This window comes from Haliotis rubra, unplaced genomic scaffold (assembly GCF_003918875.1).
Source record: "Haliotis rubra isolate DU_JTF1 unplaced genomic scaffold, ASM391887v1 Scf5, whole genome shotgun sequence".
Classification (NCBI taxonomy): Eukaryota; Metazoa; Mollusca; class Gastropoda; order Lepetellida; family Haliotidae; genus Haliotis; species Haliotis rubra.
The window spans coordinates 1,058,065-1,071,887 of record NW_025767190.1 but is presented as its reverse complement, the minus strand read 5'-3'; the positions used below and the strand labels follow the sequence as shown (position 1 = coordinate 1,071,887).

The 13,823-nt window shown below is 42.0% G+C and overlaps 1 protein-coding gene across 1 annotated transcript in view; it reads right to left on the bottom strand.

The window, feature by feature from the left end:
- The window catches only part of LOC124291818 (ankyrin repeat and KH domain-containing protein 1-like), a 41,995-nt gene that overhangs the window by 23,004 nt on the left and 5,168 nt on the right, over window positions 1-13,823 (bottom strand). Inside the window, 9 exon segments of the mRNA XM_046728896.1 lie at window positions 3,781-3,972; window positions 4,151-4,340; window positions 4,616-4,758; window positions 5,057-5,162; window positions 5,165-5,292; window positions 6,454-6,601; window positions 6,946-7,087; window positions 7,396-7,552; window positions 10,262-10,430. Coding sequence (XP_046584852.1) covers window positions 3,781-3,972; window positions 4,151-4,340; window positions 4,616-4,758; window positions 5,057-5,162; window positions 5,165-5,292; window positions 6,454-6,601; window positions 6,946-7,087; window positions 7,396-7,552; window positions 10,262-10,430 — 1,375 coding nt within the window.

Genomic DNA, 13,823 nt, shown 5'->3' with positions numbered 1-13,823 from the left:
CGCGACACAAAAGATGGAAATAGTAATTTTATATGTACGCTTGACAACTTTATGAATGCTGTTGTTGATTTTATTCATTAGTTTATTCAATTTATTTAATAATTTCTCGAAACATCGTTACTTTGCTTTTGACAATGTTATTGTGGACCCGCTGCCGAAGCATGTGTCCGAGAATCGTTGTTTTCAATAATATTGCGAAAAATAGTTTATAATTTTAATTCTGCTGATAATATATGATAAATTGAAATTTAATAAGTGTTTTCAGACATTGTGAAATGTGATAGATTTGATATATGAATCAAAAGTCAGGTAGGTTCCTAAAATTATGTCTCATTTTGACGTGACTACTGCCTGGCCGATTAATCGGCCTCCGGTGTCTGGGGACTCATAACGTTGTGGCCGATTATTCGGCCTGCGGTGTTGAATGGGTTAACCAGCCTAATTGGCGAAGAAGCTGTATCACAAACTGCATGTGACGAAGCAGAAGGGCATGATTGGTCTGCGCCTGAATGCAGTTGTCGATGTAAGCCTCGAACACTATTCCCTTGCGGTGAAGGAAACTTGTGATAGGCTTCGTTACCCGTGTAAACAGCCCCGGGTCGAAGAAATTCCAAATGGGAGGACATGCCACTGATAGTGGGTGCCCTCGAAGATAAACCGAGGGAACTTGCGATGAGCCGGGAAGATCGGGATGTGCAGGTACGCATCCTGGAGATCCAAACTGACCATGTAGTCTCCCGTCTTGATAATGGTCTTGAGGAGTGCCACCGATACCATGTGAAAATGGGGCGGAGGCTGCAGAAACCTCTCGTTGAATATCTTCATGTTGAAGATTAACCTCAGTTTGTCCGAATCCTTCTTGGTGACCAGAAAGATTGGAGAATAGAACCCCGGGACGGTCGGAGCCTGAACCAGGGATTCGATAGCTAGTTTCTTGAGTAAGGTGTCTATTGTGATTCGAAGAACAGCCGTCTGCTGAGCGAGATACGTTCTGCGATCTGGAAGTAAAGTGATAGGAGGATCCCCGATGATTGGCAGCTGAAACCCTGTGGATAACATGGAGAGGACGTAAGGGTCTCCCAATATGATCCAGTTGGGAGCATAGGTCCCAAGCCGGCCGCCTACTGGGAAAGTCAGAAAGGGCACGACTGGAGGTGGAAGAACCCAGTCGCGTTTTAATGTCATCAAGTCACTGTTTGCGAGGCCTTTGCGAAGTGGACTGGTCGGCAGTGGAAGCTGGTTGTGAAGCAGAGAATGCCCGACGTTGACGGCTGGACCGTCCTCTGCCAAAGGATCCCTTTCCACGAAAGGAAGCAGCAGAACCCGCACGCAGGTCCGGATTGACAGGAACATAACGGGATGGTCGTCGCCGACACAACGATTCCTCCACCTGCAAACGTTGGAATTTTAACAATTCCACTGACACTTGTAAATGAGCATCTTGACCAACTCTGTTGGCGACATCTCTAATCGCCCTGTTGAAAAGAAACCTGCCAGACCACGGCTGCCGAAAGAGATCAGTACGGAACCTATCCTCCCATGAGGATAAGTGCAAAGGCCCCCTGCGACGCACAGCTCTGACATATGAAAAGAAGTGAGCCAACTGATCCAGAATGGTCTGAAATTGCTCTTGCAATAAGACCATAGCCGTTCGAATATACGCTTGTTGATGAAACGTAGCATGTGCAACCGACATAGCCACTGCTTCGGTAGTCGTCAACACCATGTCGAGTGGCGCCATCATCTTCCTTATGACACCATCCAGATGCAAAAGCTCACGATCCTCCACCAGGAACGGCGAGTAGGCTTTCTGTTTACTTCCCAGCAACGTAATATCATCATCCAATGATCCCGTTGTAGGAGGAACCGACGAAACAGACGCAGACACTAAGGGATGACGAGGCACCTCACTGAGAGCAGAAGGACATCCAGCTGACCCCCATGAGGCAACGATGAACCCGTAGGGTCCCTGGCATTGGAAGCAAAAGCTGAGCTTAGTGGACCCAGCGCTGAACTAGACACATGAGGGGTGAGCGCTGAACCCTGAGGAAGCGTCGAACCAAATGCCCCATGAGTCAACCTTGAAGCCAGTGAACTATGAGTAAGCGCTGAACCAAAGCCTCCATGAATAAACGCCGAACCGGGAGCACCGGGATTTAGCGCCGAACCAGGAGCCCCAGGAGCAAGCGTCGAACCGGGAATACTGTGAGTAAGCACCGAACCAAAGCCTCCTTGAATAAGCGCCGAACCGGCAGCACTGGAATAAAGCGACGAACCGGGAACACCGGGAGGAAGCGCCGAATCGAGAACATCAGGAGTAAGCGCTGAAGCAGAGGTGCCAAAAGAGTGCTGCACTGGAAGCAAGCGGCGCTCTGAATGACATCATGGGATCGGTAACAAGCGGCGCTCTACCAACAGGTAACTGTCCTGATGTAAGCGGTGCTGGAGCAGCAAACGACGCACTAGAATAACGTGGTGGTCCATAACCCAACGGTACATGATAAGGGATAGACGTGGAAAAAAGGCACTCTAGGAATCATTGACACACTTGTCAACCCCACCGGAATATGAAAGAGCGCGGCACCGAAACCATCCACTGCACCCGAAGCAATTGACTCATTCGACACAAGCCCCGAATGGGAAACAGGCGTAGAATCAACCACAGAAGTGGAAAGCGCCACACTGCAAGGAAGAGTCACTTGAGATGTAATGCTAGTAATCACACCATGCGCCGCACGAGAAACCCCCACCTCAGGAACAGAAGTGCACTGAGGAATAGGTATCACCGAAGAGGGACAGGTTTGAAGAGAAGACGTAGACAACACAACAACCCTAGGTGGTGAAGAGTCTTCTAAAGTGATGGGGCTAGACGCATGCGAACGGAAAAGTAAATTTTCACTGAGGTAAGAATCCCACGCCTCCCCTAGAAAATCTTCAGCGGGCGACTTCGAACGTCGGACTGCAGTTTTTTACGGCGTTCTGTCTTAGAACCTCGGGACGCAGAAGGACCCTCAGATGGTTGACGACGATCCCACGCGTCTACAAGCTACCCGGTGATATTCAGAACAAGCATCATCGTTGAGGTCTGCACAAAAAGTGCAACGTTGAGACCACTCACAACGTCCTAAACAATCAACACATAAAGCATGAGGGTCTGCTGCCGAGAAGTCGCTGTTGCATTTATCGCAATGTTTGCCCTTTCTAGCACTATTGCGATTCGATTTTCCCATTGTAGAAACACAATCAAACTTTCTGAGACAAGCACACGTCCACACGACGTAGCGACAAGAAAGAGAATGACAGGCACAGGTAGTCACATCATCATCTGAGCGAGTTGCACGCTTACGGAGATGATTGACAGGTGCTGATGTCGGAGTGGGGGCAGAGGTCAGGGTGGGTCAGAGGCCAGTAAGATCTGATTCAATTTAGCCTACAGCACGTTTCCACACATGGTCGTAGAAGAAGAAGAAGAGAGGTGCATACCGTGAGATAGGATAAGTTTAAAAATTGGACATATCCTTAAACGTCTTGAAAATCGTCTGCCCTTATTTACTGATAAGTCTAACAAGCCCAATCGAAAATTGACAAGTGTGCGTCTGATATTTCTAGATGTCACTACAGATAGATATAGTTCTGGTTGAATTAAGCTCTTATGTGATCTATACAACTGGTATCTTGAACTATTGTCTAGACAGGAATGCCATTCTTGACAATACATGCTAACAGATTGTTCTAATTGACATTGAGCATATGTGACTTTGTGCAAATATTTTAACTTACTATGGTCCAGCAGATACTTGACAAGCTCCAGGTGTCCTTCCTGAGCTGCCTCCATGAGAGGGGTGCTGCACCCCAGCTCAATGTCGGCACCAGCCTTGATCAGGAAGTCCGCTACCTCCAGGAAGCCACCGCAGCATGCCAAGGTCAAGGCTGTCTCTTGTGTTTCTTCAGTTTGTGCATTAATATCAGCATCTGTGGGAAAATAGATTTGCAGATTATTGATATTAGCTTCAGTGGAAATTCTTTCACACCTGTCAGTAATTTTCTGTTCAAATATTGAGAGGGCTTGTAAATAATTAAGATGAACCCAACAAATTAGTAATAATATTTACTGAGGAAATCTTGATAACGATGGTAATCCACCACTTACCATGAGAGAGTAGGAGTGCCACCATCTCATCATGTCCCTCTCGTGCAGCCTCCATCAAAGGGGTGTAGCCCTCATCATTGACTTCCTCAATGTTAGCTCCACGCTCAATCAGCAGAGCTGCCAGCTCCACATGACCTCCACATGCAGCTAGAGTAAGTGGGGACTCAAAGCTGTCAGCAGGCATGTTGACCTGAAGAAAAGTGCATTGTGTAGGTGAGAAAATATTAACAAGAATATCCGATAACATTTTGTCAAGGCCCATACTTCAAAGTCAAAATGTTCTAAATTGGTTCTAAGAACATTAATGATCCTAATTACTGTCAGCATTTTCGTTTGTAATAACTGAGGATCTGTGCTGACCAAAGATCCACTCGTACTGATATGCCACTTAAGCTCCAGCATTTCCGACAATCATCCTAGCGACTTAGTTCCCACTTGGTTTGTCCACAGAATAGTGTGACTGACCTGTGCTCCACTGTCAAGCAGCAGTCTGGCCACCTCCACATGGCCATCCATGGATGCCTCCATCAGCGCTGTGTGCATCTCATCCGTCTTGTGTTCCTGGTCAGCTCCCGCCTCCAGAAGGAATTTCACCATCTCTAGGTGACCTGAAATTCAATAAAATAGTTCATCCAGTTGCAAATTACTTGAATAGACTCTGAAGTCACTAAGAACAACAATCAATCACATCAGGGAGTACCCATGCTGGGCATTTAACCTGGAAGTTTTTTTAGGATGAAAGAATGCTCTCTACACTGTACACATCTTCCCTGAAGTTAGTATCAAGGCAACTATCAACACTTTTCAGTGTTCTTTCAAAAAATGAAACCATCAAATCAGATATCAGAAAAGGATAGAGAAAAATATTATGTTAACAGTTTTATACAACCAAAAGAACACCAATACCTTTGTAGCATGCTAGAGTGAGTGCACTCTCCTTGAACTCGTTAGAGTGCGTATTGATGCCAGCCCCATTGTCAAGCAGGATGCGAGCTACCTCCACATGGCCAGCGCGCTGGCTGCTTCCATTAGGGGTGTGTGTCCATTCTCATTGTGCACCTCCACTCGTGCATTAGCTTTGATCAGTTCTTGTACAACCTCCTTGTACCCACCACAGGCTGCGTAGTGGAGAGGAGTGTTGCCTGAAAGTAGGTCAAAGAAATTATCAATCTGATCCATCAGCTTAAACTTCACAAAGAAAAACTGTCTACTTAGTGCAGCTCATGTGACAATACAAAGGCAACCTTGAGTGAGTGAGTGAATTTAGTTTCACACCGCTTTAAGCAATATTCCAGCAATATCACAGGCGGGGGGACACCAGAAATGGGCTTCACACATTGTACCCATGTGGGGAATCGAACCTGGGTCTTCAGCATTACAAGTGAACACCTTAACCACTAGGCTAGCCCTGCTAAAAGGCAACCTTGAACAATCTGTACCATGAAATAGTTCCAATGAAAGTCACTACAGATATCATTAATACTAAAATAGTCAGGGATGAGCCAAAGAAAAAGAAATATTATCACAAAATTAAATTCTAATCAATTGCACAATATAAAACCCTTATTGTGAAAAGAATCTATTCAATTTGCAGACAAACACCAAATTTTGTAGAAAGCACTGAGCTATTGGTACTCTGAGTTAGTGAATAATTGTTTTCGGTTAAACACTAATTCCCCCGCTCGCTAAAGAATGGAATATCTATAGTTACTACTTTTTATTTTTTGGTCACATACAAGATGCCTGAAAAGACTGGTGTCCGCATAATCACCCAATGTAGGCTGTCAACATAATTGAAAACATTGGGTGCAATGTCTTATGAGATATCGCGTTTAAATAAGTTTGAAAAGCGGTCAAAGTGTCGTGGTGACCTTGAAGATAAGGTCAAGGTCACCCAAATAAACTGGTGTCTGCGTAATCCCCCCAATGTAGGCTGTCACCAAATTTGAAGACATTGGATACAACAGTTCATGAGATATCTTGTTAACAAGAGTTTGAAAAGTGGTCAAGTCAAGGTCACCCAAATCAACTTGTGTCTGGGTAATCCCCCAATGTAGGCTGTCACCAAATTTGAAGACATTGGGTACAACAGTTCATGAGATATCGCGTTAACAAGAATTGGGCCAGACGTACGCCGCTAGAATACAGTCCCACGTTCCGCATTGTGGCGGGGGACAAAACATTCTATGCAACATTGGATACCATGCAAAACCAATTTCTGTAATCTTAGCTATCTAACACAGGGGAAAACAATCTACTCATTAAAAAAAACATAACACCTTAATCTTTGGTGTAGCACCTACCTGCAGAGGATTGTGCATCCACATCAGCTCCATGGGAGATCAGGAGGCGGACAATGTCTACATGACCACCACTAGCCGCCTCCATCAGAGGAGTACAGTCACCTTTGATTCCACGGTCTTCCACATTGGCTTTCATAGCCAACAAGACCTGCAACGAAAAACATAATCCTGGATGTCCTGACTAAATGTTTCTATTGTATATTATAACCATACCCCATCCAATACCTTAGTATCCATGGTACTGGTGAAATGCAATTTTCCATCTTTGCTTGAAAGTTTACTATACTTTGTTAACCAAACAATTTGCAACTTAATCATGAGATAAACTTTTCCCCTAATAACAAATGGGGTGGGGGGGGGTTTGGGGTTTTGGTTTGTTTTTTTGTTCAGAGAGAGATCCATCGGATCACAACTGTGTTGGGTCTGCTAAGAAACAGCATTCATCTCTCCTTGATACCATCATTTACAATGTCTCTTTCAGCGTCTCCTCACCTGTGCTAGTTCATAATATCCTGCAGAGCATGCTAAGGATAGCAAACTTTCTCCTTCTTCCGGTTCAGGCACATTGCCTCCATCGTACAACTTGCGTACATTTACATCTCCCTCACCGCAAGCCTCGGCAAGGGATCTTGCACTGGAAAAACACAATCACATCAATTCATCTAAGGTGAACTGTGCATGGATTTCTACATACAATGAAGAAATCTACATATCTTAAAACAAAACCAGCGTAACTTTATTGTCTTACTTCTAAATCAAACAAACATGCACACCTTGGAGATCTTTCATATTGGTTTAAAGTAATGTTTGATTTGTTAACTAATCCCTTGTGGTACATTTAGCATTTAGTGTGTCCCTAGATTAATATACTATGGCAATTAAATCCAAACAGAAAGGAACAGTATTTCTACAACAACAAATCAGAATATACATGATCCTTACCATTCATTTGGGGCAAGTTGATTCTGTTGCTCTGCTCGCATTCTGTGTAGAGCTTGGGCAGCCTCATCCAGGGCACTGCTCACGGATGACGTCAATGTCCGCAGCACCTCAGGATCCGTCAAGGCTTTTCCATCTTTGGACGACAATTTACTAATTCCTGGAAATCAGAGCAAATTAAATTGAAACCTCATTGTTTAACACAAACTGTTTGTATTTAACACAATAGCTGTTTTAATACCCTGGTATACTGAGACCACACTCATTTTGAACAGTAATTTTAATCCGACAGACCACAATTCATACTAGACTCAGTCAATGTCTATGGTTTAATCAATAAAATAAAAACTGCAAATAAGTGCACCAAGGTAGGTCAATTTATATCAGTGAGACCTGATTTTTACATCATTAAGACATGTACTGCTTAGCCACATCCATTTTCAGAAGCATTGATATCACTTACACAGGTAATTGGTCACACACATTGCTTATTGATTTATTCCACAAGAAATGTGTTATGTGTTTCTTCTTTCAAGCAAGAGGGCTGAATGACGTGACTTAGAGGCTATTATTAAAGCAGTTTTTAAACTTGATGTACAAGGGGTACTTACACAGTTCTGAGCCTAAGATGTGTGCTATATAATATTCTCATCAACCCCTCAGCGGTCCAAACTTTTGCCAACCAAACTGAACTGATAGGAGTTCACTAGTGTGGATTTACACTGGGTGTGTAAAAATTTCTCCACAGCAGAAATAACATCAATATTATTTGCATAAGGTTTGCCAGTAACTCCTTTCTTCAATTGTGGTAAGATATAAAATACTGATTGGCCCAAATCTGATGAATACAGGGGATACTCAATGTACAGGAACCTGTTATCACTATGTAGGTAAAACAGAGACCATAGATCTACACATATATATACAAAGAGAGAGAGAGTAAAGGAGCAGCCATCTTGAATTATCGTGCTGGGAGCGACTTTTTTCGATTTCAGGCCGAAATTTACACTAAGAATTCAGTGACATTCAAAACTATACATATGTACCTCTCAATTATACATTTCCCCACAAATCCTGCCTGATTTCCATGAACTGTCACCCATTTCATTAACTTAATATGTCCCCAAATTTGAACCAAACATCCTCTATCTCATACTTACTACCTCATGAGTGATCTGATTGGTCCACTGAGTGGAAGTATTTATAGTATCAGTAAAAGAACAAGAAAACGAAAATTGTTGTGGGATGGATTACTCTATGAATCTGACACCTATCAGACGAAAGCTTTGCGTTTAGAGGAAAAAGGACATACTCTTGTTGTTATTGACCAAGTGCGCACTGGTAAATCTGTTGTGATCAGGAGATAGATCATTGTTTACGCAAGAATGGAAAGAATGTCTCAATCACTGCCAGCACTGACTTGAAAAATGGTAATGCTTCAATAAAGACCGATTTCTAAATTTTATGCGAGTATTGATGAAGTCATTCTGGAAATAATGCTTCCGCTGACCAGACCAATCAGATTGCTTGTGAGTGAGCGAGTCTAGTTTTACACCGCTTTTAGCAATATTCCTGCAATATCAAGCCACGGACATCAGAAACGGGCTTCACATATTGTACCCATGTGGGGAATCAAACCCGGGTCTTTGCATGATGAGCGACTGCTTTTTACCACTAGGTTACCACAAAGCCCCTAAGGAAAGATGAAGCATCTGTAGCGTTTCTGATCAGAAGTCAAAAGTCGTTGAGAGCCAGACTACAATTAGGGCAACAATTACAAACCAATGAACAGTTCAAATGCCACAAGACATTTACAATCATTTGAATGGAATGTGGCAGTCTCCAGGATGTACACGAGTGTCAGAACACGGCTGAGTGAGCATGTGAATGTTGGGTTCCATTGCAATCAGCAATATTTCAGCTTTATCCAAATCTGGTGCACATGAACACCTGGTTCGTAGATGAGAAAAAGTCGAGATATGATCAAAATCTATTATGTGACATACGAATCGCCCTTTGGTTGGTTCTTCCGACTGCTGGTGGCCTAATCTCAGTCAACACACTGCCACAGGACTTTATTATACAGGGCTCCACATGCATGATACGGTAGGAAATAATTTAGGAAACATAGCAGATACCCACCACAGCAATGGTGTACGGTCTTAGAATCATTTACAGAAGTATTCATCTAAAACATATCAATCTGATTTCAAGCAGTGTCCTGTCATTGATTTACGTGATAGTGACACATTGGGGTTTCCCTTGTCCTGGGAATCCTGAATACCAAGGAAACCGCTTCCCCCAGCATATGATCTCAGTTAAATTTGATTGGGCAAAATTCAGCATGTGTATATAAACATGGCAGCACAGAAACAAATTACAAGTTTCTTTCAGAAACAATACTGTGCCTCGACGACTTGTAAACAGTCAAGTAATCAAATCGCTGTACCAATAGATTACTGCTCTCATGTAGTGATGTGCATGCATGTGGGTGAGTCTCCATTTGTATTAGTCTGGACAAATGCTGGTTTCATACTCCTAGCCCACTAAGTTACCACATGAAGTTTAGCATGGACACTCTACGCAATGCATACCAATACTTAGGCAACCAATTCTTATTATAACCCCTTCATGTCAACAGAAAAATAAAAAGTGCAAACCTTTAACATCCCTAGGAATGATGCGACTAGTTATTAAACCAATGACCTTCTGCTTTGTGGGGAAAAGCTCTTTCTTTCCACTAGACCATTGGTGTGGTCCAGTTTTGAAGAAACAATATTGATCTGCCATTACAACAATTACAACTTGCTACTGTAATGCAGGTTCAGTGTACCTGTATGATGAAATACAACAGACTAGGTGCTATTACCTGCAGCTTCAAGCAAAGCTTCTAATCTAGCATGAGTTTCTGGGTCTACTGTCTGTAGGCCCTGGGCGTCGCCACTCTCAGTGTGAAGGAGGAACTTGGAACTTGGCTCTAATACATTCTCACTATCATCCATGTCATTGTCTCCTTCATCAAGGAGGAAGGAGTCCACCTGAAACAGGACAATCAAATTGTAAACATCACTGAGACTTTTCTCCCTCTGTCAGAACAAAGTTAGTAATCACAGCCCTCTACCATGACCTTCCAAACTAGGGACCCAGAGGACCCAATTACTTATTTCAAGGGACCTTACAGGAAATATGAGGGTCCAGTAGACTAATGAGTTGGTATAGTGTACTCAACTTCAGATTTAAGTTCTATAATTGCAAGAACTTTGTTTCTTGTGAAGAATCTGGCATGATGATTATTCTTGTTCATTCCTCAGGCATCCTCGATAATCTCCAGGGTATACGTTACGATCACTCTCCACTATACCCTGGATGCATTTTATTACCTCCCTTTGCTGGCTTTTTATCCAATCAGGTGTCTACGCTGGGAAGTTGAGCGAACCAATCACAACTCACTTTCGCTTCTTAAATTATCTAACCATTTAAACTTGGCAACACAATTGATGCAGAGGTACTCTGAAAGAGGTAGAAGAGCTCTTCCATATATTTTTTTAATGTTGCAGATCTGTCAATTTGTCTGTATGATTCCCCAAAAAATATGAGTGGCACTGCGAACAAACCTTCGCGACCGCTATTTTTGTTGACACTGGCAAGCTTGGATGTAACGGCGGCTTAGCTGATTGGCTACTGTGAGAATGTGGAGCCAGCAAAAGGAGGTAATATAATTATCGGGCCAAGCCGTGTATGCATTCAGGTATAGTGGAGAGTGATCGTAACGTATACCCTGGAGATTATCGAGGATGTTCCTCAGGCTGTAATGTATATTTTTGCTTCATCAATTCTGTACTTATGTACATACTGGTAGCACATTCAGTGTTGCTTAACACACAGCAATCATGTTCAATTTGGGACATGAATCATTTTCTGAAGACTTATTTAATGATGTGCAGATCTTACAAAAACAAATGACGATTTGTTACTTATTGTCTGTTTGTTGCCATATCCTAAACAGATATTTCTGAACCCGATAAACCACTGGTTGATATTGCAATGAGCTATGACCACTTCAGTTGAGTCCTACAAGAATACATTGTTGGAGACCAATTCTAACCTGAAATTAGCGAGGGTTAACAAAATTAATGCGAGGACTGATAGTCAGAAAACATATTTAGAGGGAAAATGAAAAGATTACCATCAATTCAAACACATTAGACCTGACACTGATAGCTTCTGTTCACTGACAAAAGTATCAGGATCAAGACAGGTCTACATCCGTCTATAATATAGAGCACAAGCATAACTTAAAGGTTCACCAATGAGATTCTTACTAACATGTACAACTATGGAAAATTCAAACCGCTTATCATAACTTCAATTAAAAGTAATCATTCCCAACATTCATTACAAAATGACCTTACTAAGACCAGTTTCCCATTTGAGAAGATGGCTTAGGATGGTCTGTCATCAGTGAATCACAAGTATGTTGTGTTTGACAAGTTCAACCAAGCCAAGCACATGAATAAATATTAAAATCTGCCTTGCGGGCATTTACTAAAGTCACAGTGGACACTGATGTACATCTGTCACAGATAGAAGTATTGACATATCAACAGAACTTGAAACTATTTCAATACATATCATGAGAACAGATACACACGATTATAATATCCTCGATAACATTTGTGCTACTTCAGCAAAATATCCAATATGCCATGGTACTGGTTTCGAAACAATGCTATTAATCTTATGCTCGTGAATAAAAAAATAATTATGTTCGTAAAATATGTAACGAGAATTCAGATGAACATGCTTCATCTTGCCATTACTGTTCAAGAGGCTTGCAGTGGAACTGTTGTCCGTGCCTAAGAGTTACTAGACTGGCTCTAGTGAGTGAGTGAGTTTAGTTTTACGCCACACTCAGCAATATTCCAGCTATATGGCGGCGGTCTGTAAATAATCGAGTCTGGACCACACAATCCAGTGATCAACAGCGTGAGCATCGATCTGCGCAATTAGGAACCGATGACATGTGTCAACCAAGTCAGCGAGCCTGACCACCCAATCCTGTTAGTCGCCTCTTACGACAAGCATGGGTTACTGAAGATCAATATTCTAACCCAGACCTTCACGGGTAGACTGGCTCTAAGTAGTCTTCTGGCATCAATTCATGCAAACACAAACTAATATGTGGTGTCATCACTGATTTTCAGTGATCCAATCACATAATGTTCCAACCTATGTAGCCCTAATGCCCAATGGAACCTGTTGACAATCAAGACTTGATGTTTTAAATATTATCACACAACTTTATGATGATGGTTTTGGGTTAGTGGTAAAAGACTGCTGAAATTCAAACCAAATTAAGCATTAGCTGCTTCATAATGTTTTTACAAACAGACAATGAAAATAATTGATGAAGTAGGTTACTTGATTTCTGCCCCTTGGGGGTTGTAAGTTAGGGTCAGGTACCAAGTTAGCTAGCTTATCAAAAGAAATGACTCAGGTGGTCCGACTCAGTGACTTGATTGACAGCATGTCCACACTATACTCTGGTATGACAATCTGCTGGTTTGTCTGGTCAAGACTTGATCAGTTGTAGACTGTCATGACACAGATTGAAAATTGCTGTCATTAACCAAGAACAAACGAAAATACCTTTACCTCCAGAACATTTGGTCCCATCCAGCTATGATATAGCCTACATAAGTGTTGTAAAATGTTTTAATGACTACCATTGATTAGCCAAGCAAACACCTTTGTAAAGTTTAAATATAAATAATATGTCTTTCCTTATAGTCAAGAAAAATTCATTCAAACGGGACAGTGTGTCAGACTTGCAGCACACAATACCTAATATTTGAAGATATGAATATCCAGCCCTTGTAAAAAGTGCACTAAAGAAATTTGACAAATAGATTAAGTACCAAGTATGTGTCCTCAAGGAAATGCTGGCAGTGGCAGTACCTTGACTGTTGACGAGAGTGTGACATTTCACATGCAATGGACATGTTGAAGATCACATTATTTATTTATCATATAATTCAATGTGACCTGACTCATTTGAAATGACAATCTATATCACCTCAGGAGTCCCTTAGAGAGTTGTGTTTACATGAGTCGAGAAATTACAGAGTCATCAGTGTTTCAATTATTCTTTTCATCATCATGAACCAAATTCATTTATGATTATCACTTAGTTCAACTTTGTGTTGGGCTTATATAGGAATATGCATGAGAGAGTGTGTCCCTGGCATAAAACAACGGTTTTGAAGCACTAGGTGACAGGCAAGCTTTCAGAATAATTACATGTTGTTTCTATTTGGTTCAAAATCGAAATTCACAAGGCCACAATGTAAAAAATGAATCAGGTGTATGGTTTGTTTCGACAAGATATCAGGATTTTTTTTAAGTTGAGATATTGGATATTGAAAAACTTC